The sequence below is a fragment of the Humulus lupulus genome, chromosome 9, assembly GCF_963169125.1.
Source record: "Humulus lupulus chromosome 9, drHumLupu1.1, whole genome shotgun sequence".
NCBI classification, from domain to species: domain Eukaryota; kingdom Viridiplantae; phylum Streptophyta; class Magnoliopsida; order Rosales; family Cannabaceae; genus Humulus; species Humulus lupulus.
Window position 1 is genome coordinate 131,391,965 of NC_084801.1, and position 25,066 is coordinate 131,417,030.

The following is a 25,066-nucleotide window of genomic DNA, read 5'->3' on the forward strand; positions in this document are numbered from 1 at the left end:
ATAATAAAATATCTATAAAAACATATAAAAATCTAACAAATTACAATAAGAATAATAAATTCAAATTTTACTTAAAAACTTAATAAGTTACTTAAAAACTCAAAGACTAAGCAACAATTAGCATAAAAATGTGGTAAGATAACTCTATTTTGTAGAGTTATCATAAAACTCTCGAGGTACCGAGTCAAGACCGAAACTCCGAGCAAGAATCCAGAATTTTGAAGGCAGAGGATGTTGAGAATTGTGCCCTGAAAGCATATGTAGTAGACATTGTTTTAAGAAATAAATAAATAAATTGAATTTGTTATGCATATATTTTATGGACTATATTATTTTGTGATAATATCAAGTAAATATCAGAAAAATTCTTAAGTTCATATATGTGATCTCAACCACGTATTGGTACGGGAGGGTTGTGTTTGAGATAAATGATCTTGAATAGTGCGCAGTAAAATAAAGTTAAGGAATCTTTAGATTAATTACTGCAAGTACAGTCCACTAGTATTATGAATACATGTGATCTAGATCCGAATTACTAGTGTAGTAGGACACTTTAGTGGATGTACTTTATATATTAGAGAATATATAGAACTGGACCAGATATGTTTATTAATACTTAGTTAAATATTGTTTCGAAGTATTAATTAAATATATCAACTGATGATCATATACAAATAGAACTTAATCCTGAAGTTACTATGAACTCCTGTTTATGTTATATGGGTTCTTTGATTCACTCGTTAGGGTGTGTCAGAATGATCAGGCTAGAAACTTTTGTTTTGGGAACTCATTAATGTAAATGGCTGGGGATATAGAATACAGATATGGAATCTATACCTTCTCATAAGAGATTGAATAATGGTTCTCTTAAGGGTTGACTTTTGGGACTGGAAAGGTTATTGAGCTCAAATTTATAATTTAGTTATGAATTAACATTCACTAGTAAAGTCGGTGGTACTTAAGGAAACAAGATATAATTAAAAGAGTAAAACGGTAACTTTATTCCTGGTTATTTATGAACCATTATTAGAGGGTTAATTTGTATGTAATGATTATATCAATGGACGTTTTATTTTATAAAGTACTCAGTAAATGAAATGTCTATAATTACAAGAGTGTTGTCTCATATTTATAGTGGAGTAATCATGAGATTAATAAATTAAAATTATTTAATTAAAGAATTTAATTAATAATCTCAAATTTATTAGAGCTTGGAATTATAGGCCATAGGTCCCCACAGCGGCTCTATCAACACTATTGAAGGCAAGAGTTGATATAAAGGGAAAAATGGTTGAAAGACATATTTAAGAAGAAATTTGTTCTTTGGGCCAAATATGTAATTATGTGATAATAGTGATTAATTAAGTAATTACAAATTAGTTGTAATTAGCAAAATTAATTAATATTTAATTATTTTGTAATTTTCAAAATTATATTAAATAATTAAATTTATTTTCGAAATTATATTAAATAATTAATTAATTATAATTTTCGAAATTATAATAAATTAAATATTTAATTTCGAAATTATTATTTAATTTAAATTGGTTTTAATTAATTGGTAGAATTAATTAAATATCTTTATTTGAGTGAGAGATAATAATTTCATAAGTTCGAATTAGATTTGAATTTAAAATATTGATATTTTTCAAATAATTAATTATATTTGATAATTAGTTAAAAATATAATTAATTCAAATTTGAATTAATTATCATGTTGTTAGATTTTTATCTGATAAGGTAGTTTTAATAAATAATTATGGAAAAATCAAATATCCTTAAAATATAGGGTGGTACACGACACACATAGTCTATGGACTGTGTGTGGCATGTTATACACATTTTTTAGGGATAGATTTTCTAATTTTATTTATTTAATTAATTAATAGAAAATTCAAAAATTGGTTTTTTGGATATTTTCATTAATGAGATAATTAATTAATTAAAAGATAAATTATAAATTGGTTACATATTTATTTTTTAAATTTAAATATTTTCTATTTAAGTTAGACTTATCAGAAAATAAAGATATACAGAACTTATTCGCTCTAAAGAAAATAACTATATTTTTCTATCTCTCCCTGAAAAAGATAAAGAACCAATTTCAGGTCTATTCTCTTGATCTCATGTGTTGAGTACATCAAGTAGAATCAGAAATTAACTATATTTTATTCTCTAAGTGCCCACACACTTCTTGCGATGTAGAGAACGTTGTGGAAGATCTTGGTGTGAGTACTTGGGAGCAGCTTGGATAGGAAGTTCGTTCAAATTATGAAAAGATAACAAGGACACTTGATAGGCATCAAGAGATATGTTTTATATTCTTTTCTTGCTTATGATTAATGTATGTATATTAATGGATCCGCATATTTAAAGGTAGTTTAAATATGTTACAAAAAAATTTGTTGTACACTGGGCGAACCCACCACCATTCCGTTGTGTATTAGGAAACTCGTTCCTAACAGAGGAGTCCACCACTGGAGCCAGCGGCCATAGACTTCACACTGGATACCATATGTGGGGGGCCCCACATAGCAGGCAACAGTAACAATGCTCGTGAGCGATATACAAGGACCCTAAGACATGAGGTAGGGGAGTCTTCCCAGTGCCTGGCAGTCAAGGAGCAGTCTCCAAAGAATCCAAAGTATGAAAGTGAAACTCTCACTTTTATAGAGGATGACGCCAAGCACGTAAGGTACCCCCACAATGACCCTCTGGTCCTTACCATTCAAATCGTCAATGCTCGAGTAAAGAGATGCTTGGTGGATACGGGAAGCTCAGTAGATATCATCTACAAAACATCCCTCGAGAAGATGAAACTCATGGTCAAGGACCTGACACCATGTTCCCAAGTGATATATAGGTTCACGGGAGAATGCCTAGCACCAGTAGGAACTATCAGACTACTAGTCACGGTGGGGGATGCTCCCAGGCACGAGACTGTGATGATAGAGTTCCTAGTGGTAGGTTTCATTACACGAAGGAGTATCAATCTGGCATCTATCTTTAAAGTTCCCCACAAGCACAAGGCAAGGATGCGTACAGGGTAACCAAAGGGAGGCACGAGAATGCTATAATGCGTTAGTGGTCAAGGCAAAGAAAGGACCATGCGTAAACAACATGGTAGTAGCCTGCTGCAAAGAGAAGGAAGGAACCGATGAGGTTGTCAACATGGAAGTTAACGTTGAAAGAAACACTCTACTAGAGCCGAGGGCTCCTTTTAACGAAGATTTGTTATTAGAGAAAGTTTCCCAAAGCGAGGGAAATGACATCAATCCTCACTTTGGGGATGACATCATGGGGGTAGGACCAGTCAAAGATCTTGACGAAGTCCTACTAGATGAGGAGGACCCGACTAGAGTAATTAAAGTCAGGAAGGACCTAAAGGTGGAAATTAAGGCACAGTTGGTTGAATTTTTGAAGAAGAACCAGGACGTTTTTTCCTGGTCGCATAAGGACATGGTTAGAATTTATCCATCAGTGATAAGACATGTCCTCAATGTGGACAAGAACTACCCACCAGTGCAACAAAAGAGGAGACTTCTTGACAAAGACTGATCTCAGGCCCTGAAGGAGGAGGTCGAGCAGCTCAAGAAAAATGGTTTTATAAGGGAGACCTACTACCCAAATTGGGTATCAAACCCCATGCTGGTCCCAAAGCCAAACGGGAAGTGGAGAACATGCGTGGACTTCACAGATCTGAACAAGGCCTGCCCCAAAGACTGCTTCCCACTACCCAAAATAGACCAACTGGTCGATGCAACAGCAGGACATGAAATACTCTCACTCATGGATGCGTATTCTGGATATAATCAAATAAGTATGCACCCTCCCGACGAGGAACATACCAACTTCCAGACAGACAAGGGATTTTACTGTTATAAGGTGATGCCATTCAGCTTGAAGAATGCAGGAGCCACCTACCAACGTTTAGTGAATGGCATATTCCGAGACTTGATCGGCAAAAATATGGAGGTATATGTCGATGACATGTTGCTCAAGTCCAAAGAAGTTGGAGGGCATGTTCGAGACTTGGAGGAATGCTTTGCAATACTTAGAAAGTATTGCATGAGGATGGTTCTGGTAAGTTTTTCGGATACATAGTCAATTCACATGGAATCGAGGTTAACCCCGAGAAGATCAAAGCATTGATCGACATGAAGTCACCTACCACAATCAAAGAAGTGCAAAGCTTAACAGGGAGAGTAGCTGCCCTCAGTAGGTTCATATCAAAGTCTACGGACAAGTGTGTCCCTTTCTTTAACTTAGTGAAGGGCAGTAAGAAGATCCAATGGAATGAGGAATGTGAGGAAGCTTTCCAAGCCTTGAAGGAGCATCTCGCTCAACCTCCCGTCCTAGTGAAGCCAATATATGGTGAAGTACTATTCATCTATTTGGCAATCACCGAGCATGCAATCAGCGCTTCTTTGGTAAAAGAAGAGAACAGGGTACAACACCCTGTGTACTATATCAGTAAAAGGCTAGTAGGTGCGAAGTCTAGGTATCCCCCTCTTGAAAAGCTAGCCTACTATTTTGTAATCGCCTCTCGAAAGCTACGTCCATACTTCCAAGCTCACTCTATCCGAGTCTTGACCGATCAACCGCTGAGACAAGTTCTTCAAAAACCAAAGGCCTCGGGACGATTACTCAAGTGGGTAGTGGAACTAGGACAATTTTATAACACTTCTCATTCGAGGATGGCGATAAAAGGACAAGCATTGGCAGACTTCATAGTCGAAGGCACCAACCTTGAAGACCATTCCTACCAATCCGAGTCCGTCCTCAGGGCGAGGATCTCTCCAGGTCAGGCCATGTCCGGAGGAGCTCTCTTCACTCACTCGTCCCCCAAGTCTATGATTCCAGTCCTCGGACTTGGGGAGTCGCCAGGTGTCAGTCACTACAATTGTGGGCCACTAGAAGATCGTATGACGACTTTTGGTGGGCCTCGATTGGTGGTGTCAAGTTTTTATACTCGACAATCGATATTTCCCACAACACCGCCTGACATGGGAAAACGTGCGCCGTACCCTGAAAAGTCAGAGATACGCTTCCCATAAAGTTGGTATGCGACTCTCTGCAATGGACCCCGTGCAATCTGCTTGGGTCGTAGTCTCTATTTAGTGCATGCCTTTACGTATTAATTTGGCAATAACACCCAAGGAGGGGGAATTTTGTATTAATGAGAGATGATTAACATTGATCACCTCAACCTCTATAAATAGGGATGGAGTATCTCATTGTAAAGGGTTCGCTTTTTTAGAGAGAGAAACTCTCTAGCTCAGTGCAATATACATGCTGCCTAAGAACCACCATTGAAGCTTGGTACAACAAGCTCACGAAATAATAGAGACTCGTAGATTAGGGCTCTTTTATAGCACGATCCACATAAAACCCTTGTGTTCTTTTCTCGTATTTCCTTTAATCTTTCATATTAATTTGATAGCGAAAAAGGCAGTTAACAGTTCTCATTTATATATTCTTGTTTATAATTAAAATTACTTTTAATTTTTTTAATAAATTAGTGAGAGTTAAACTTGTATATTTTTTTTAAAAAGTATTCCAAAAAAAAAACTTTATTTAAAAAAAATATAAAAAACCCTCACTCTTTAACATTTAGTATGCATATGCCCCCAATCAAAAATATTGGTGTCAAAATCTCCTTTTGTTAGTATTTAGTTGCACCCGTTACAATTTAAACGTTAATTGTCAATCAGGATATCGAACCGACACCCATTAGTCCACATGTATGCACAAATGGCTTAATATAATGATGTGAAATTATTTTTAAACCTATTTTTAATAAAAAAATATATTCAATCGAACTATTAATTCATAAGCCATATATTCATACCTCTCAAATTTGATAATTACCGAAATATGATTTCCCACGTTTGATAAATAATAATAGATTGTCGTATATATAAACTTTATTTTTGGCTTACCTACGTTTTGTATAGACTATTAATACCCATACAAATATAAAATAACCATTCTCATTTTTTTATTATTTATTTAAGTTTATGTATTTTTAAAAATAAATTTTAAGTATTATTAATTTAAAAAATAATTATAAACAAAATAAATAAATGTTTTTTAAAATATAACTTGTGACCAAAAATAAATTTAGGATTCCATTTTGTTAATTAACAATAAAACAATATTAATTTAAGTAGGGTTTATACTTTTTTAAACCCTGTGTTTTGTAAAATGGTTCAAATTTGACAAATTATTTTTTGGACCCTATATTTTATAAAATGGTTCAAATAGAATCCTAAATCTGATTTTGATTAAAGTTTTCTCAACTAAAATCACAAATAATTCATCAAACTAACAATTCAGAACAAAAATAAAATTATTCTACTTAAAAACTGGGTTGTTATATTCAATTTTTTTTTTATTAAAATTGAGTTTCAGAACAATTCAGAATTTTGATAATATGGAGGAGGATTCTTGTCAAGGTTACAGTTCTTGAGGAGACAAGTCAATATGTTCACTGTAATGTTAAAATGGCTGGTCAGAAATTTCCATTTAGTGCAACGTTTGTTTATGGGCGTAACACTATGGAGGAAAGGAAGATTTTATGGCAAAGATTACCTAAGCTTTCAGCTGCTGCTTGGGTAATTTTGGGAGATTTTAATGCAATATTTACAGCCAAAGATAGGAATGGAGGGAAGCCTGTGTCTAAAGCTGAATTATTAGATTCTTCTCAATGGCTTGCTAGGACTCAAATGGATGCGCTTAAACAAACTGGCTCTTTCTTTACTTGGACTAATAACCAAGATGGGCGTGCTCGCATATACTCTAAGATAGATCATGTGTTTGCTAATGAGGACTGGGTGGATCTGTTTCCTAATACAACAACAGTTTTCAACTGGGAAACGGTTTCTGATCACTGCTCTTGTACACTTTCTATTCAGGGCATGGAGAACTTGGGAGTTAAGTTGTTTCGTTTTTATAATTTCTGGGCAGATCATAAAGACTTTAAAGAGGTGGCTCTTGATAGCTGGAGGAAGCCGATTCAGGGGACTGGATTAAAGGCCATTTATCTAAAGACAATGCGGCTGAAACACAAACTGAAAAGATTTAATAGGGATCATATAGGAGACATAGGAGTTCAATTTCATAAGGCTAAAGATGATTTTCAGGCTGCCCTTTTCCATGCTCAGCAACATCCTAGTGATTTTACTCTCCAAGATAATGTCAAGGTTGCTGCAGATGCTTTTATAATTCAGGAGCAAATGTATCATAGCTTCTTGGCTCAAAGAAGTAAGATTAATTGGTTAGGGAAGGGAGATTCGAACACTGCTTATTTCCATGCTTGTCTGAAGAAATGCAAAGAAGAGAATAGGATAGCCTCTTATGTTACTGAGCAAGGTAGGGTGGTGGATAACTTTTCGGAAGTGGTCTCTCATTTTCTGAACCACTTCAGGAGTATTATGGGCGGGCCTAGTTCAGTTACTAAGAAGTTAAATATCCATTGTGTAGAGATGGGTTCCAAGCTCTCAGTTGACCAGCAGCTGTCTCTGTTGAAGCCTTTTTCTCACAGGGAAATTCGAAATTCCTTATTTAGTATCCGTATAATCAAATCCCCGGGTCCAGATGGGTTTGGTTCTGGTTTTTTCAAGGTATTGTGGCTGGATATAGGCGATGAAATATGTAGAGCTGTAGGGCAGTTTTTTGAATCAGGCAGTATCCCTGAGGATCTACTTAATACCACATTGTCTCTGGTCCCCAAAATTGATAATCCTTCTCGGGCTGTGGAATATAGGCCTATTGCTTGTTGTTCTACCATATACAAATGTATCTCTAAGCTTCTTTACTCTTGATTAGCTAAGGTCCTTCCTGTCTTAGTTCAATCAAATCAGGGAGCTTTTGTTCAAGGGAGATCAATAGCTCATAACATCTTAATTTTCCAAGATCTTATCAAGAGTTATGGGAGATCATCTATCTCGCCTAGGTGTGCTATTAAAATTGACATCAGTAAAGCTTATGACACAGTCGATTGGTGGTTTATCGAGGATCTCTTAAAAGCCTTGTGTTTCCCTGTGAGATTTATCAGCTGGATATGACCTGCTTGAAAAACACATCATATTTCTTGCTCATGAATGGAAGGGTTCAAGGAAGATTTAAGGGTGAGAAGGGGCTTCGTCAAGGGGATCCTATGTCGCCTCTTTTATTTGTCGTAATCATGGAATATCTCACTCAGAGTCTTCAATTGGCAGCTCTAGATACTACTTTCAGGTTGTTATCCCAAAAATCAGAAGTGAATGACATGGCAGGATTAATTGCACGTGGCTGACACCTGGCAAAACCTGTGTTCGACTATCGACCAGGAAGATGTTCGAAGTTATGCGATTGGTCTCTTCATACAACCAGTCTGGTCGTAGGCACGTAACACACGAAGGAAATCTTAGGCAGTTATGATGGAATCCGAAATTCTCTCCCATGATTTCCTGAGTATCCGATTATTTAGGAAATAATATCTGTAACAAATCAATGAAAACCTTCCTTGAGCTTATAAATAGTAGAAGAGGGCTTAGGGAAGGGGATCAGATCTTTTTCTCTTTTTCCGACTTCTAAATCGCTGGAGTTTAGAGTGATCATATCAATCATATTGTATTGTTCTTGAGAGGCGAGTGAAACTCATTGAACCCTAGTTCTTTGATCACTACTTTGAATCCCATATCAATAACAATCTAAGTGGACGTAGGTTATTACCAGATCCTGGGGCCGAACCACTATAAAATATTGTGTTCTTATTATTTTCGCTATCACGTTCTTTTCAACGCATTCAACCACGTCAAGCGTATTTTGACTCCGTGTCAGTTGCCCAAAATCAGGGTCAACACAGGTATCACCCAATGTGTAAAAGTCTGAATCTGCTAAGCTTATGTTTTGCAGATGATTTGCTTTTATTTTGTAAAGGATCTTTGGCTGCTGTTCAAGTGCTCAAGGGTACTCTAGAGGAATTCAGTTATGTTACTGGGCTGCAAATTAATGCTAGTAAATCGCATGTTTACTTTGGGGGGGTTTCTGTTGCTGACAGACAAATATTAGCTGCTGAGTTACAACTTTCTGAAGGGTCATTTCCCCTTAAATATCTTGGTGTTCCCATGAGACCAACTAAGTGGAAGCATGAAGATTGTGACATCATCATCCAAAAATTCAGAATGCGATTACATACTTGGGCCAGCAGGCACCTATCCTTTGCTGGTAGAATCCAACTCATTCATTCTGTTCTATTTGGACTGCGGAACTACTGGATGAGTATTTTTATACTTCCTCAAAGTATTATTAAGGAGATTGAAAAGTTATGTCGTGGTTTTCTTTGGGGAGTAAATGGTAATAGGAGCAAAATACATATGGCTTCTTGGTCGAAGGTCTGTATGCCAAAAGTTTATGGTGGCCTTGGGTTCAGAAATGGCTCAGTTTGGAACCGAGCCATCTTCGCTAAGTATGTCTGGGCTATTACTGAGAAGCATGACGTACTTTGGGTCAAATGGATCAATTCAATATACTTGAAAGGTTCAGATTTCTGGTCTTATAGACTTCCTCCTGATACTAGCTGGTATTGGAGGAAATTATGTAATCTAAGGGGACACTTCAGCTGTGATGAGGTGAAAGTTGCTGGTTCTTCAGGAAAAATTCACCCTTCAAAACTGTATAACAGTTCTCTCTGTCAACAACAGGTTGACTACCATAGAGCTGTTTGGTGCCGGATGTCTATACCTAAGCACAGATTTCTGCTTTGGCAAACTGTAAACTCTCAGCTGCTAACCTGTGATAATTTGCTCAGGTTATGTTTGGCTCTTGACTCTCTTCTATGTCCTGTTTGTGGTATCTCTGCTGAGAATCATGCCCATTTATTTTTCGATTGCTATCTTTCCAAGCAGATTTTGGTCATCATTTTTGGCTGGTTGGGTTTTCAAGCTTGGCCTTCTGAGTTTACTAGTTGGCTGGTTTGGCTCTCTAGCAGGAATCCTGGAATTATCTTTGCTATCATCAACTCGGTTCTGGCAGCTGTTGTGTATAGTATTTGGAGGAATTGAAATAGATGTGTTTTTGATAGATATTATTGGTCAGCTGATAGTATTGCTTCTGAGATTAAGACTAAGATTCAATACAAAATTCTCATTGTAAAAAATAAGAAATTGTCTATACAAGAATAGAGATTTATAGATAGGATTACAATGTAATCTGGTTAGGGGCCTTCTCTATTACCTTTATGTGTACGGGTTGGAGGGGTTTTTCCCCTGTTTTTGGTTTTGTGAGAGGTAATTGTATTGTATACTGTATGGTTTGGCTGGTTGATTAATGAAGTATATTTTCTTCTTGATAAAAAAAAAATTGAGTTTAGGGGTCTATTTGAACTATTTTACAAAATATAGGATCTAAAAATGAATATTTTAAAACATACGATCCAAACAGGTAATCAGAAAAAATACAAACTCATTTAAGTAAGTAAGAGACATATACTATTTTTTTTTTTAACTTAGCAAAGCAAAAAAATAACCGTCTAATACTAATAGTCGTTTTGGTCTTGAAAAAAAAATCCATTAATCAATGGAAAAAAAAGTTACTTTATCGAAGAAAAAAAAAAGAGTTACCGTCATATGCAAAAAAAAAAAAAAAAATTCCAAAGTAATCCAACGCCTATAAATCTCTTCAGGTTTCTAGGGACTTCATAATTGACCTTAATATAATTAAAAAAAACATATAAAATTAAAGCAATTATAAGTTGTACACATGCACACCATATGGTATATGGTGTCCCCTAGGGGTGAGCATCTAAACCGACAAACTGCGACGACCGACCGCACCGCACTACACTACACCACAAATCGCAGTGTCAAAAGTGTAATGGTTCGATATGGTTTGTATCTTAGCTAAACCGCGCGGTGCGGTGCGTGGTTTGGCGGTGTGAAATTTTGGTTTGCACCGCACCGCACCGTATACTTACAAATATGAAGTTGTATCCTTTGATTAGGTGAAGTGAAGCAAGATGGTTTCTTCCATGATAGTAGTTTAGTGGAGTGAAAAGAAGTTTATTATAACTTGTGATGTTTTGAACTTAAGTTCCATGAGGGTTTTGAAAAGATGTTCTTGGGAGACTTGTATTTTTTTTGTATTATTTTGAACTTAATTGATAACTTGTGATGTTGTTTAGAACTTATTAAGGATTTGTTTTAAACTAAGGATATAGTATTTTTTTAATTTTTAATTTTGTTATAACATCATTTTTAACACACTTACACTGTGGAAAACCACTCAAACCACACTGCAAAAAATGGTTTGGTTTGGTCGGTTTGGTGCAACCAAATCACACCGCATGGTGTGTTCTAGCTACTACACTGCACTTGTGGCGTGGTGTATTAAAAAGTGTTCAAACTGCCCAAACCACAGCGTGCACACCCCTATTGTCCCCTTATATTAACAGCATCAACAGTAAAATGTAAAACTCTAATGGGAGAAGCATCAATGGAAGAGAGAATTTGGGTGAGAAAATAGGCAAATATTAATGTAAAACTTTTTTTCAACAAAAAAAAATGTAAAACTTGAATGGGAGAAGTATACAAAAGATCAAATCAACCACTGGTGCTGAAAAATTTAGAATAACATTAATTCCTTTGTTTTGGCCTATGTTTACAACTTGTGCATTTGACTCAACAGAGCTGAAAGAATTAGCCTATTTCAATGAAAATGTTCTGGTAATAAATTATTCTAAAAACTTCTATAACCAACAGTACTCAGATTATGTACACCAAATTATCTACTGTTTGTTTTAAAAATGTCATCAAGTACACACCCTGTTCTTGTTATGAACCTCTACTTTTGAGGTTGGGTGGTACTACTGAGATTATAACAAAATCATCATTATGAACTTTCCAATTTCCCCTCAGAGTCACCCTGCAACATTCCCATAAGCCAAAAAAATTAGTTATCTTGTCAGTCAGCATGTTATATTATGTATTAATACATTAGACATGAAATAGTTACCTGCTGCAACTCAGCTGACTTCATTGACGATTGAACTTGTGAGCTGGAGGCCTTTCACTGATGTTTCGTTCTGATGAACACTGGAATCTGTCTAAAACTATTCCCTCATTATGATGATCAGAATCTTCCTTGAGTTCACCCTGCTTATCGCAGGAATTTTGGGAGGGTAGACCAAAAGCTTCACCTTTTAACACAATCGACGGTAGCCGATTAATGTCCCAACCGAGTACCTGACAAACAACTTGGCCATAAGCCCTATGAGCCAGCTTTTTCTTTGTCTTTGATATTGCGGTCGAGTGTTGCACAAGTGCAACACAGCCCTTATACCTCTTCCATACCTTCTTCCCTATTCCACCACAAACTAGACAACAAAACTCCCCAGCCTCCCAATTGTTGACATAAAAATCTCTCAACTTGCCATTCTCCTCCTTAAAAAGATTAAAAAAGAAATTGAACAATTTAGAATCCTTGGATGCATCTTCTTCCTCATTGCTATTGCCTTCTTCCTCGTCTTCACTGTTCTCATACACATCTTCTTCCTCATTGTTACTATCCTTGTTTGTATCTTCATCCCCACTTTCATCGCCATGCTCACTGCAGTCTAAACCTTTTTTTCTTTGAAAATAATTTTGGCAGGCTTTTACAGCAACATGTTGTGACCGCATTACAGTTAATCTTGCCTGGTCTTCAGCTGAAACCGAGTTTGCTGCAGAAGCCAACTGTGCGGAAGCTAAAGAAGGCTCAAAAGCACGCCATTCCAGCGCTGTTGAAGAGGAATTATCAACAGGCTTTTCACATGGCCATTCGGAAGTAGACACCACTGTTTGGTTAGATACCTGTGTTATAAGCCTTGTTAATACACAAAAAGAATCACAGCATAATGCATTATTTTTAATAATGGCAAATAATTTCAATCACAAGACACACTAAGTTGAAAAGGCAAACACTTAGATCAGTTTGGAAAGTAATGCCACCATTTGGTTGACTAACTACAGGTAATTGTATGAAGAGCATTTCACCAGCAAAGTTCCTAAATTTTCAAGCTCTTTTCAATTTCGTAGACAAGCTATACTTAAGCAGTGTCTAAAGTAATATCACTCCCTGAAGGTGATGGCCATAATCAAGAACTCTAGCTTTGAAATAAGAAGCTAATTTACATTTTTCTCCTGACAAGAACTATTCAACCTGCTACTTGCCATCGATTTAGCCTAAGTTAGGCAGTCTGCAAAACTAAAACAACATCATGGAATGTGGTACCTCATGTTGTTATTTGCTTCCTAGATCAATGAGAATTAGGAAGCAATAACACTCAGCTCTAGTAGTCTAGTTCTTTAGCCAGTGCCGTATGTTTTTTTATATGTGTGAATATCTGTGAATATTCAAAATCCAAATAAAAGTAAACATCTTACCAATTCACCAAGTACTCCTTTATCAGTATTTCCAAGGTCTTTATGTGTACCCTCATTTCCAACATTACCCTGCAATCCCAAACAAGTCAAATATATAGTTCCTGAAACATGTTTATATTATAGCAAATGAGCTAACACAAACCTCACAGTTCACCATATTTCTACCATCATTTTCCCCTAAATCACCTCCACTACTACTAATCATGGCTACTGCATTTCCTTTAACATCATCACAAGAACCAGCATATGCCTTAATTTCACCCTTAAATAATCAAAACCCAGAATTTAAAATCACCCCAATTAACTGAGAAATAATTAAAAAAAACCAAAAAAGATGAAAAAGATTACCTGTGTTTCCCCTTTCTTGATCAGAACTGGGCCAAGTGGTTGACCTTTCAACACGACGACCGGAAGCTTATCGAAATCCCACCCCAAAACCCTGCAAATAGCCTGAGCCAAAGCTCTATGCGAGTCATTACTCTTAGACTTAGTTTTCGAAATCGCAATCGAATGCTGAGCAACCCCTAAGCAGCTCTTAAACCTCCTCCCAGAATTCTTTCTCCCTAACCCATAACAAACCAAGCAACAAAACTCACCGCCCTCAGAATTTTCTTGATAATATTTTCTCAGTCCATAATCCTCCAAGAAAATTCTCAAAAAGAGTAAGTATTTATCGTCTCCATTGCCAACCCAATAGTCGTCTTCTTCCTCAGAATCATCGTCACTATCACAGCCGGACTTGGCCAAGAATTCCTTGAATGCATTGGACGCATTGTGCTGCAGTTTCAGCACCAAGTTCCTAGCTTTCTCCTCCGCCGTCTCCAATCGGGTCGAGGATCCGGAAACGATGTTGGGTTGGGGCCATTGGATATCCGAATTGGAAGGTGGGTTGGGCTTTAAGAGCTTGTTCGTGGGATTCGGCGGTTGTTGTGGAAGCTTTCTTTCGGGTCGAGAAGTGGGTGTAGTAGAAGGAGGGCCTTGGTGCCAAAGAGAGTGGAGGTAGATGACCTCGTCTCGCAGTCTCTGTTCATGATAAGGATCCATGGGAGGCGCTGCCGGCGGCGGCGGCGGTTACTGTTACACTCTTCGCCGGGGTTTATTGCTTTGTTGTAGAAGTACTTGTACGACTGAGATGGGCATGATGGGGGGTAATTTGAATTTTTTTTGTTTTTATAAAATTATCCTTAAACCAAAAATAAATTATAAAGAGCACCTTAAACTTATAAATTATTATTGATGAGTAGGAACTAGAGAAAACACTTTTAAGACTAAAAGTTCTGTTCATTCATGTAGTATATTCTAAAATCATTTCGTATGAATAATTAAAAATAATGATCAATTATATTAGTTTTACCATTATTACTTACTAAAAGTTTATTATTAATAATATCTTACAAAATAGAAGTCTCTAAATGGTTTGGTTGATCAATTGTAAAGGTGGTTTTGTTTTCAGTTAAATTTTTTTCATTGTATTTTATATAGCTAAAGATCAAAGCAATAATTAATTAAGTTATATTGGTTAGTTACTTCTCTTACCTAGAGTTAGTTTAGTTGATTGTTGTCCACTATATCTATTGCTTATTTTCATTCAATTAAATCATTTTTTGATAACTCAATTTTCTGAATTTAATCCCTAAAAAATACTTAAACACTTATCTTCCATATCCTATGCTAATTTCAGTCACAAATACTGCAAATTCACTAAACAATAACCAGTAAGATAGGAATAGGATCGTAAAATATAAAATGCTTCCACCAGTGCTAGTTCTTTCATCTAATTTGGATTTAGATGAACAAATTATAAAAAATAAAATAAAAAATAAAAAAAAGAAGCTGACACTCAATATATGAGTCATAATTAAACTTCCTAGACCTTTTAACTATACAATAGTTTGATTAAGATCTCTAGAGGAATCATGTAAACATAATTTCAAGAGAACCTCGTGCTTGTCAGGACTATTCACCGTCAATTCTGCCAGCAGCAACCCATGGCCACCAAGTTCCTCACATGTCAAAGTATTCCTCAGGGACATGAAATTTAAGACCAACAGCCTGAAACCAAAGACAAAATATCTGATAAGACAAGGGACCTTCATTTTAACCTGTTCTTCCTTCAATCTATCTATTAATTCAGATACAAAAAGATAGGTTGATCATAAAGTTCTCATATTATTCAACTAGGCTCTCCGCCCAATCCTATAATATTTGGGAATCAGATAACTATGGCAATTGCTATGGAGGTACCCCAGGAGGAACTTGTTGTCCCGGTATTTGAACAACCGAACAGCTCAGAGTCTATTTATTATGCCATTAGTTGTATTGGAAACATGTAAAGCATAAACATTTTGATAAAAACCCAGACCTGCAAACAGTTCAAACACAGTGCAGCACACAAATAGTAGTAGAAAGATATTTGGATTAAAGGGAGCCTTTATTGAACATATCTGACACCTTGAATTTAATGTAGAATTACAAATTTGACACAAGTATACTACAGTAATACTAAATGCTTACTTGAAAACTAGTAGGTCAAAGGACAGAAACTCAGTTTGTTATAATATACCAAAATGAGGAACATTGTCTTTTTACCTTCATCGAAAAAGAGTAAGAATAAGTCAGTACCTCTGCAAATTTTATATCAGCATCACTATGATCATTTTCTCTTCCAGCAGCATCACCAACATAAAAGGATCTAAAAAGCAAACACATAAATCCTTTGTTAGCTAGTATTCTTGAACATATAGGTTCTCAAACGATAAGCCTTACAGCGACAAAAAAGGACAAGTGAAAGGATGAAAAGTTAAATAACTGGTCCATATCAATAGAAATGCCAGAGTTGAAGTGTTTTTCCAAAAGATGCCACATCCCTGGTTTTGGTTTGCGGTAGGGATCGTCTGCTTGACCATTAGATTTACTTACTCCACAAGCAATGAAAACCTACATATTTGTAATTGCAGTGCAAATCATTCAGCAAATTTTCTGAAATTTTCTCCTTACTTTTGAAACCAACAGAACCTAAAAATGTAGAATAATTTTTTTCAGTTAATGGGAAACCTTTTGATTAAGAAAACTAGCAAATAACAAAACTTAGTAAAGGTGGCCATTGGCAAACATACTATTCTAATTGGCAAGCTGAAAGAAGAAAGGATGAACACAAATGGGAAAGCTGCTCCCAAAATATGCAGTTGAATACAAGAATTCATATACCACCAAGGAACTCGCTACAACTATGTAAAGACTTGTACATATCAAAGTGCCCGAAAATTATATAAGCATGACATATATATTATATCCAATAAACACAATTTTGACTTCATAAACAGCTACGTGAATGAAATTATAAAGCAACACGTATGCAGAGAAAAAAAAACTCAACACACGTTTACAATGATTGAGAAATGTTTTTTTTTCAATAATTGAGGGTGTCCAGGACAGCTAAAGGAAGAACGTGTTGGACCATTATTCAAATGAAATTATCCTATTCCAGACGCATATAGAATACATTTAGGTATAACTACCTGAATTGGGACTATAGAATACATTTAGGTATAACTACCTGAATTGGGACTTTCACTGTCACGATAAATTTGTTTAGGCGACCAATTTTCGAGTCCACAGCAACTTGTCTCTTATTTTTCCAGCGCTCAATGTTTGATTCATTGGTAAAGATAACCTGACAATGATTACAAATTGAATCAGGAGAATGATGTAAATAATTAGAAGCTTACGAAGCATTGACCAGGTGTACAATGTCAAACTAGGAGAAATCATAAGACAAATACATTACATTTGAGATAGATTATATGGAAAGAAAATAACCAGTTTATAGCCATCATTGTACAGGCTCTGTAGCTTAGCAGGTATTGAAGGATACATCAGAGACCAAGCATCCGGACCTACTCTGCAATAAGTGCATCAACTCTAGTTGTTAATGAGCCAAATTTGTGTAAAGCTTCCAACAAATGAAGCATTCTGTAAGTGCACACATTGAAAATGTCTCGGGCATCTTAATTCACAAGAACCTTTAGTGAGCTTGAACATTAGAATCAATATAATAAGATTTAAAAACTATTTATTGGAATGAAATGTATTTTAGTTATATTTTGTTTAATTTCTTCTGGTAATTATAGTTCAATATACTATACTAATATTGCACTTCAATGAAATGTAATTATTCAGTGCTTAATGAATATTATACAACCTTCTAACAGAAGTGTTTGCAAGACATCCATCAAAATCAAAAGCAGCAATTTTACTTGAATCGTGAAGGCCTTCATCCTGTTAGAAGTAAAACACATAAAAAAAACCATGTTAATAATGTTGAGGTACGAAATTCCCTTCACTATAACTATAGCAGTGCAAGATAACTTGAGCCATATTTAACTCATGCAAATACAATGAAAGAATCTCTAAGAAACACACCAATAAGACAAACTATCTCACCCGCTCAAGAAATATAACTGTTTGGAATGCCTTCCATTTTGGTGACAGTGTTGCATCCTGAATCAGAAAACAATATTGGTCAAGGAGATCATGCTAAGCTTGAATACTTGCAAGCCAAGGGAAGGTAACCATCATGCCAAATTTACAAAAGTTGTAGTCTCTTGCAGTACCGAGAGAAAGAAAATCCTAGAATGGTGTAATAAGAAATGAGTTACCTTGTACTTATTCTTGACGTCAGAAACTAAAAATGTTACATCCAGGTTTTCCCCCTTTGAAATAGATAGCTGCAAGCAATCATGACAAGATTACAAACAGTATTCAATAACCGAGTTGATTAAAAAGGGGTACATCAAGCTGAGCAAAACCAATGGTATCTGTATTGGACTCTTATGTTACATAGCTAATACAATAAATAAATAACAATAGTATGGCCTCACACATCAGATGGCACCAACAATAGTATGGCCTCTCAAGAAATACGACATAACAAATTGGGAGAGAAGAAAAAGCCACACCCACGAATAATGAGGAAAATAAAGATGTGTAATATAAACAAGATGTAAGGCATGAAGATGACGTGGTTAAATGGCCTAACCAATGCCTTGACAAATTGTGTGGAAGTATTGAGATGGGAAATAAAATAAACTTATTTACTATGGATTTTACAAGCAACCCATTATCGTTTAAAATGATTTCTGGATAAGCACGTATGCCCACTAGAAAATAAAGCATAATGATAGTGACATAATTATTCTATTGTAATAGATGTCAACAGAAAGTAATGTAGAGCCCCACACACATCTTAGGATCATATGGAAGTAACCCAACAACAACATGATCATACATAATTATCATCCACGAATCTTAAAAAATAAAAATAAAAAAACCTCTAAAATCATTGTCTTACCTTTGCTTTCTTTATATTCCTCCCCTCTGATTCCTTTTCTTCATCTTCATCTTCATCTCCATCTCCATCTCCATCTCTATCTGGTTTATCAACCTAATAAAGGAAAACATAAAACATGGTACAAGAGATTTCCCCCAAGTAACTTAAATCTGAATGAGAAAGTATGCTAGACAGTCCAAGAGAGTTCCTTATGTATATTATAGCCTCACCCTCGTTGTCATTTCCTGCCAGTCCTTCTACTGCTCTATATTGATTTCTAACTATATTGAGTAAAAAAACAATCAGGCAGTTTTCCTTTCGAAGTTTATTGCCTAAATGGAAAAGAAACTCTCATTAAAAACCTATTAAATTGCCAAGAAAATTTTATCAATAACCATATCATATCTTTCTTTGCTTTCATGAATCATATTTCATTGGATTGACATGTTTTCAATCTTATGCTTTCTTGTCAAATTCCATTGCTGTTAACAAACTACACCAAGTTTAAGCTGAGAATCAGATCATACCTCGTCCTGAGTTTTATCCCTTGTCTCCACCAATTTCTGTAAAGCTTCCTGATCAGAACTCTGAAATCATAAACAAAAAGAACAATTTACCACAAGATACTTCTAAACAAAATATTATATCGTTTTCTCAACCCAGAACTTCGTTTTCTATACCTAACCTCATTACCCATAAAAAGATTCAACAAATCTCAAATTTACCCAAATACCCATATCGATTTCACCTTCAAAGAGTCAAACCCTTTAATCTCCTCAGCCGAAGGAAGCGATTCCGAGCCAAAAGAGAAGCAACCCAAATGGTGCCATTTGGTCATGTCGAAGCCCCGGGAGTCGCGGCTCACCAAACCCAACCTTAGAGACTTCGAATCGATCGTCTTGGAGCACTTCTTGCAAAAGGAGCGATTGGATTTCGCGTACTCAGCCACGATTTTGATGGAAGGGGGCATTGGGTAGCTTGGCAAGTGGGAAAAGCTGAAATTGTTTGAGCAGAATGCAGTAGATGAGTTTGGAATTCTGGGAAAGTGAGAGAGAACAAGTAGTTAGAGAAGATTGGAGTATAGGAATGGAAACTAAGAGAAAAGATGGTTCGCATGAAGAAGAATTTCGTTGGATTTATATGGTTCCCGCCATTTTTTAGCAAAGCAACTAACTTAGTGGTAGACTACTACTATAGTGCCTCATTTTCTCTTACTAGTTTTTTCTTTTCACTTTACAAATTATTTGGAAAATTAAATTCATAATTTCATATGATAAATTTTTTGAAGGTTTTGTATATTTTTCGATTTTGTGTTTGTTCCATTACTTATTTAGAGAGTTCCATTACCTATTTAGAGAGTTTGTGTTTTGATAAAAAAAATTTTGGATATTGTATTATGTAAAATGATTCAAATAGACCACTACAAAATTAGTTGTATTTTTTTTCTAAGTGATAATTTGGTACATTATATTTTATTTTAGTTCAAAAAACTTTTTGATAAAAAATGAGTTTAAGGTTCTATTTAAATCATTTTATAAAATATATAATCCAAATAATAATTTATCGGACAAAATATAATATCCAAAAAATATAAAAACTTTAAATAATAAAAAGTTATTATATTAATAAAATTTTGTTTTCTTCACTGCCAATTTATATCTTTAATTTATACTAAAATACTATATTGTATTAATATAAACAAACAAAGGAGTTGTTCGGGTTTACGACTAAAAGCATGTAAAAGATATTTATTAATTTAAATAAAAGTATAATTTTATTATATTTGGATGCTATAATTATTATTTGAATAATTTTTATAAATATCAATAAAATTTTATATTTATTTATGAGGATGTGATCTTGTATTAGTACGAGAGAATTAAGATCATATACAATAAATAAAATAGTCAGTAACATATTAAATGAATATTTAATGGATGATTACTAATTTGGTTTACTAAGCATATAAGATGCAAGTAGTCTAGATTCGTATTACTAATATGAATAATAGTAATTATATATGACAAGATTGATTTGAATTAATGATAATTCTACAAAATAGAGTTATTTTACCACTTTTTATGTGTTAATTGTTGCTTAATTCTTGAGTTTTTAATTGATTTATTAAGTTTTAAAATAATTTTGAATTTATTGGGTTTATTTTGATTTTTTTATATTTTTGTGTGTTTTTATAGATATTTTATTATAATATGTTATAGTTTAATTATTTAAAATTAATATTGTTAAGTTAGGAGTAAAAAGATGCAATTTTGAGCTTAAATGTTTAAGTAAATTAAGTTTTAATTAATATTTTCATGGAACTTCTGTTGTATATTTTATTATTGAAAATATTTAGTTTTAATTTAATTTATATTTATTTTTGTAGAGAATTTGTTGCATTTTTTGCTCTTGAAAAAGCAAGAAAAATGAAGGAAAATTGGCATTTTTAAGGAAAAGAAAGAAGGGAAAAATGACATTTTTAAAAATGCCATGAATCAAGCTCCAGCTGCCTGGCACCACACCAGCTCGCCTGGGCCCATTTTTCTCAGCTTCGGTCCAACACTGCCTTCAACCAACCCGCCTGCCCTCCACTTCGGCCCAAGTGGACCCAGCTGCATCTACTCTTCCTTCAGCCCAAGTCAGGCTCGTGCCAGCCATCTCCTTCAGCAGCCAACACCAATCTGCACCACCTGCCGAAGCACCAACTTTTTCCCAGCATCTCCAACAGCCCTTCGACCCAATGCCCAACACTACACCTGCTAGGCCAAAGCTTCAGCAGCTCAGATAGCCCACCACGCCAGCCTTCCTTCCACAGCTGCCAACACCCACCGAAGACCAAGCCTGCCACCAGCCCCTTTGTGCATTTTGAGCCCAACAAAAGCACCAATTGTCCCCTTGTCCCCTTTGTCTAAAAATACAATTTTTTTATCCAAACTTTTCTAAAAAATTTATCCCAAAATAATCATTACACCTTACAATTTACCCCTATTTGCCATATTATTATTAATTTAATCAATTTAAATTGATTAATTTAATATTATCATTTTTGCTATAAATAGGGAATTTTCAAGACTATTTGGGGGGGGGGGGGGAGATTATTTTGGGAGAGGTTACACTAGACACTTACCACATTTCAAGACCTCTATACTCTCTTCATCTTCTTCTTCTTTTTTGTCATTTTTTTTATGAGTTTTTAGAGGAAAAATGTGGGGGTTTCTCCTCCAAATTTTCTTATTTATATTTGTAATTTTTTGGTTTGTAATTTCTATTCTAGTTATGAGTTTCTAATCTTTTTAAGATTATTAAGGTGATGATAAAACAATATGTAACTAGATAGTATTTATTTTGTATGTTAATTTCCCATTTTGTGCAATAAAATTTATGGATTTTCCTCTTCAAATATTTTTTTCCATCTTAAATATCTTGTATTCTAGATTGTTAGAACATATTTACACTTTGTTCTTCATTAGTGAAAAAACATAATCTTTTTGTGTAAGATGTGTCATTAAATTGTATACATCCAATGCTTAGAACAAAAATATTATGTTTTGTCTTATAAATAATGTTATTTGATTTTTTGTTGTTTCATTAGGTTGATTCACATTAAATACTTTGAAATTATACTTTTTGAAAAGTGAAGAAAAATCTTATCTTTTTAGAAGTAATTTGTGCTTAAAATTATAAATCCATTTGGAAAATGATAATTTGATTAATTTCTACAATTACTAAAACTTGGGAATCAATGTACTTTTAAATATTATTGAACTTATATTTTGTGGATTCTAATATCTTAATAATCTTTCTTTTACCATCTTGATTTCTATTATTAATTTATGTTATATATATTGTCTTTTAATATCTTTATTATTATCTTTTATTTTATTTTTATTATTACAAATTCTCATCAATCTTTGGAGCTAGGTTAGAATTTATTAAGTTTGATTTAAAGTAGTTTTCTTTTTGAATTTAGACAACTCCTTTGGGTTTGATCTCGTGCTTACACGAACACTATATTTCATATACGATTCGTGCGCTTGCGAGTTATAAATATTTAAAACATACCCGTTTTGGGTCCATCAATTAACTATCTTTATAAACTTATTGTTTGCCATAAAGATTTAATTCTTATCATAATAGATGATCATTTGTAGATCAGTATAAATCCAGAGTAGTCATGAACACTTGTTTGTGTTTATTGGATCTTTTGATTCATTCGTTAATGTTTCTTAATATAATGAGGCTAGTGACTTTTGTTTTGGAGATTCAATATCATGAATGGGTGGGAACATGATTTTATGATAATAGAATCTATGTTTTCCTAACAAGATTGAATATTGGTTCCCTTAAGGGTGAATTCTGGAATTGAATAGTTATTGAGCTCAAATCTATAATTTGATTATAGATTAATTATTCGTTAGTGAATTAATGGTACTTAAGGAACAAGAGGTAATTAGAATGGTAAAACAGTAATTTTGATCAGCTCTAATTAACGAACCAATAAATGGATGACATAACTACATTTATTGATAATATCAATGGACTACAAGAGAAAACTCTATAAATATAAATTCCATATATACTTAGAGTGCAATTCCATATTTATAGTGGAGTAATCATAAAATTAATAAATAAGATTATTGAGCTAAATAGTTTAATTAATAATCTGGTTTATTGGAGCTTTGTATTATAGGCCCATGGTCCCCAAGTCCCTTCTATCCTACATGTCAAAGATAAGGATGTCACAAGGAAGATTTATAGAGAGAATGACTAAATTGCAAATTAATTAATTTTTCAAGGTAAGAAAATAATTATGTGATAATTATGAGCAATTGTTTAATTATGAATTAATTAATTGATTAACTATATAGTTTTTATTTTGAAAAACTTTATGTTAAAATAAATATTAATCATGTTTGGATTAATATTTGAGAGAGTTTAATTATTATCATATATAAGATATTTATTTAAAACTGACATCTTTAAGATAAAATTAATTTTTAATTAACTGATATTTATTTTAAGATAAATATATTATCTTAAATATTAAGTAAACAAACAAATGAGAAAATCAAGGATAGTCACAATCACTCATTGCCACATGTGAGAATATCCTATCCCTAGGATTTGAATTTTGAATTTCAAACTAATTTGTTTATTTAATTATTCTTTTTAAAAATGATTTAAAATAATTAAAATATGTTATAACTGATCAGTTTTATTTAAATAAAATAAAGATTAATTAAATGAGTTAATTATCTTTATAAACCTAAAAAGAAGTCATTCTTTTCAAGAAGAAGAAGAAGTTTTAATTAAGCAGTTGTTATCAGACTCTCTCTAAGAATATAAATGATAGAATTTCCTAAACATTAAATTCTAGAAATTTCTATAGGCTCTCTCTTCTCAAACCTTTCTAGATCTCATGTGCTGAGTACATCTAGTGTAGCGTCTCAAATTTGCTAATAGGGCTTAGGGCCTTGATTAGCGTGTCGGGAGGGAAATAATTGATTTAATTATGCTAATATGTGAATTAAATGATTATGTGATTAGAAATGCACATTTAGGTGAATTAAATATGCATGTGGGCCCAATTTGATTATTAGGGGCATATTTGTAATTTTAGCCCGTTACGGACATAAATGTGTTATATTTGTGTGTTGTTTTTGATACCACAAGGGTGTGGTGATATATTCGCAATGTGCGATCCGAGACGGTCCTAGAGAGTGAATTAGTTGAATCGTCACAACGAGGTCGAATACTTGGCTCGGGAGGAGCCTAAGGGTATAGTATGTGTTCGGGAATTACCAGGTAACGGGTGGTGATTTAACGTTTGTTTAGCTGTATTGGGGATAAAATGGGGATTTATACGAATACTTGACGATTTAGCGAGATGTGGCAATTGACGGGATTTCCATTGGTGACACTAAAGGATTAAGATGGACTTGGGGGTATTTTGGATTTTTAGCTAGGAGATAAACTTAGACTTATCTCAGATTCTAGAACTAAGATAGAAAGATACATAAGAAAGAAAACATAAATCTCAGCTCTTGCTCTCTCTTACTCGGCTCTCTCTCCCTCTCTTTGAAACTTAGAAGCTGATGGAGTTTTTGAGGACTTGGGACTAAGAAATTGAAGGATTGAGAGCTTGATGTGTCTGGGATTAACTCAAGGATTAAGGGTATCACAGAGGTAAGGGGATTTCAGTTATTATTCCTGTTGAATTCTGCTAGAACTATAGGCTTGCATGTGAGTGGACTCTAAGTTTAGTTTTGAGTGTTTGATGAGTATATAGAATTGGTTATGGGATTGTTATGATTCCTAAGCTATGTGGATG

The 25,066-nt window shown here is 34.3% G+C and overlaps 3 protein-coding genes across 7 annotated transcripts; 1 reads left to right on the top strand and 2 right to left on the bottom strand.

Moving 5' to 3' along the window:
• Positions 1-6,506: 6,506 nt before the first annotated feature.
• LOC133800051 (uncharacterized) lies at positions 6,507-10,049 on the top strand. Its single transcript, XM_062238031.1, has 2 exons — positions 6,507-7,800; positions 8,902-10,049. Exons 1-2 carry the CDS (start codon positions 6,507-6,509, stop codon positions 10,047-10,049), a joined length of 2,442 nt encoding a protein of 813 aa, XP_062094015.1.
• Positions 10,050-11,569: 1,520 nt separating this feature from the next.
• Positions 11,570-14,717, bottom strand: LOC133802508 (uncharacterized). 2 transcript variants are annotated; one of them, XM_062240828.1, is made up of 5 exons: positions 13,755-14,717; positions 13,549-13,668; positions 13,407-13,475; positions 11,998-12,833; positions 11,570-11,907 (listed from the first exon to the last, which is right to left on the bottom strand). In XM_062240828.1, the coding sequence occupies exons 1-4, from the start codon at positions 14,448-14,450 to the stop codon at positions 12,018-12,020; spliced, it is 1,701 nt and encodes a 566-aa protein (XP_062096812.1). In that variant the 5' UTR covers positions 14,451-14,717; the 3' UTR covers positions 11,570-11,907; positions 11,998-12,017. The 2 variants fall into 2 exon arrangements, with proteins under 2 accessions (XP_062096812.1, XP_062096813.1); XM_062240829.1 differs by lacking the exon at positions 13,549-13,668 and having other exon boundaries at positions 13,755-14,708.
• Positions 14,718-15,122: 405 nt separating this feature from the next.
• On the bottom strand, positions 15,123-20,002 carry LOC133802509 (polynucleotide 3'-phosphatase ZDP). 4 transcript variants are annotated; one of them, XM_062240833.1, is made up of 12 exons: positions 19,469-19,602; positions 19,263-19,322; positions 18,966-19,067; positions 18,757-18,849; positions 18,065-18,133; positions 17,850-17,906; positions 17,608-17,684; positions 17,226-17,307; positions 16,963-17,079; positions 16,216-16,343; positions 16,029-16,098; positions 15,123-15,458 (listed from the first exon to the last, which is right to left on the bottom strand). In XM_062240833.1, the coding sequence occupies exons 3-12, from the start codon at positions 18,975-18,977 to the stop codon at positions 15,411-15,413; spliced, it is 753 nt and encodes a 250-aa protein (XP_062096817.1). In that variant the 5' UTR covers positions 18,978-19,067; positions 19,263-19,322; positions 19,469-19,602; the 3' UTR covers positions 15,123-15,410. The 4 variants fall into 4 exon arrangements, with proteins under 4 accessions (XP_062096817.1, XP_062096814.1, XP_062096815.1 ...); XM_062240830.1 differs by lacking the exon at positions 18,966-19,067 and having other exon boundaries at positions 19,469-19,968; XM_062240831.1 differs by lacking the exon at positions 18,966-19,067 and having other exon boundaries at positions 19,484-19,962.
• Positions 20,003-25,066: the final 5,064 nt, after the last annotated feature.

Bases quoted from the DNA above. Each gene is read 5' to 3' on its own strand.
- LOC133800051 (XM_062238031.1), top strand. From the start codon at position 6,507: ATGGCTGGTCAGAAATTTCCATTTAGTGCAACGTTTGTTTATGGGCGT. The intron at 7,801-8,901 runs GTATCTCTAAGC...TATGTTTTGCAG, and splicing joins TTGTTCTACCATATACAAAT to ATGATTTGCTTTTATTTTGT.
- LOC133802509 (XM_062240830.1), bottom strand. From the start codon at position 19,705: ATGCCCCCTTCCATCAAAATCGTGGCTGAGTACGCGAAATCCAATCGC. The intron at 17,907-18,064 runs GTAACTCATTTC...TTTCTGATTCAG, and splicing joins ACGTCAAGAATAAGTACAAG to GATGCAACACTGTCACCAAA. The intron at 17,685-17,849 runs GTGAGATAGTTT...TACTTCTAACAG, and splicing joins CAGTTATATTTCTTGAGCGG to GATGAAGGCCTTCACGATTC.
- LOC133802508 (XM_062240828.1), bottom strand. From the start codon at position 14,450: ATGGATCCTTATCATGAACAGAGACTGCGAGACGAGGTCATCTACCTC. The intron at 13,669-13,754 runs GTAATCTTTTTC...TGATTATTTAAG, and splicing joins TCAAGAAAGGGGAAACACAG to GGTGAAATTAAGGCATATGC. The intron at 12,834-13,406 runs GTAAGATGTTTA...CTTATAACACAG, and splicing joins AAGGAGTACTTGGTGAATTG to GTATCTAACCAAACAGTGGT.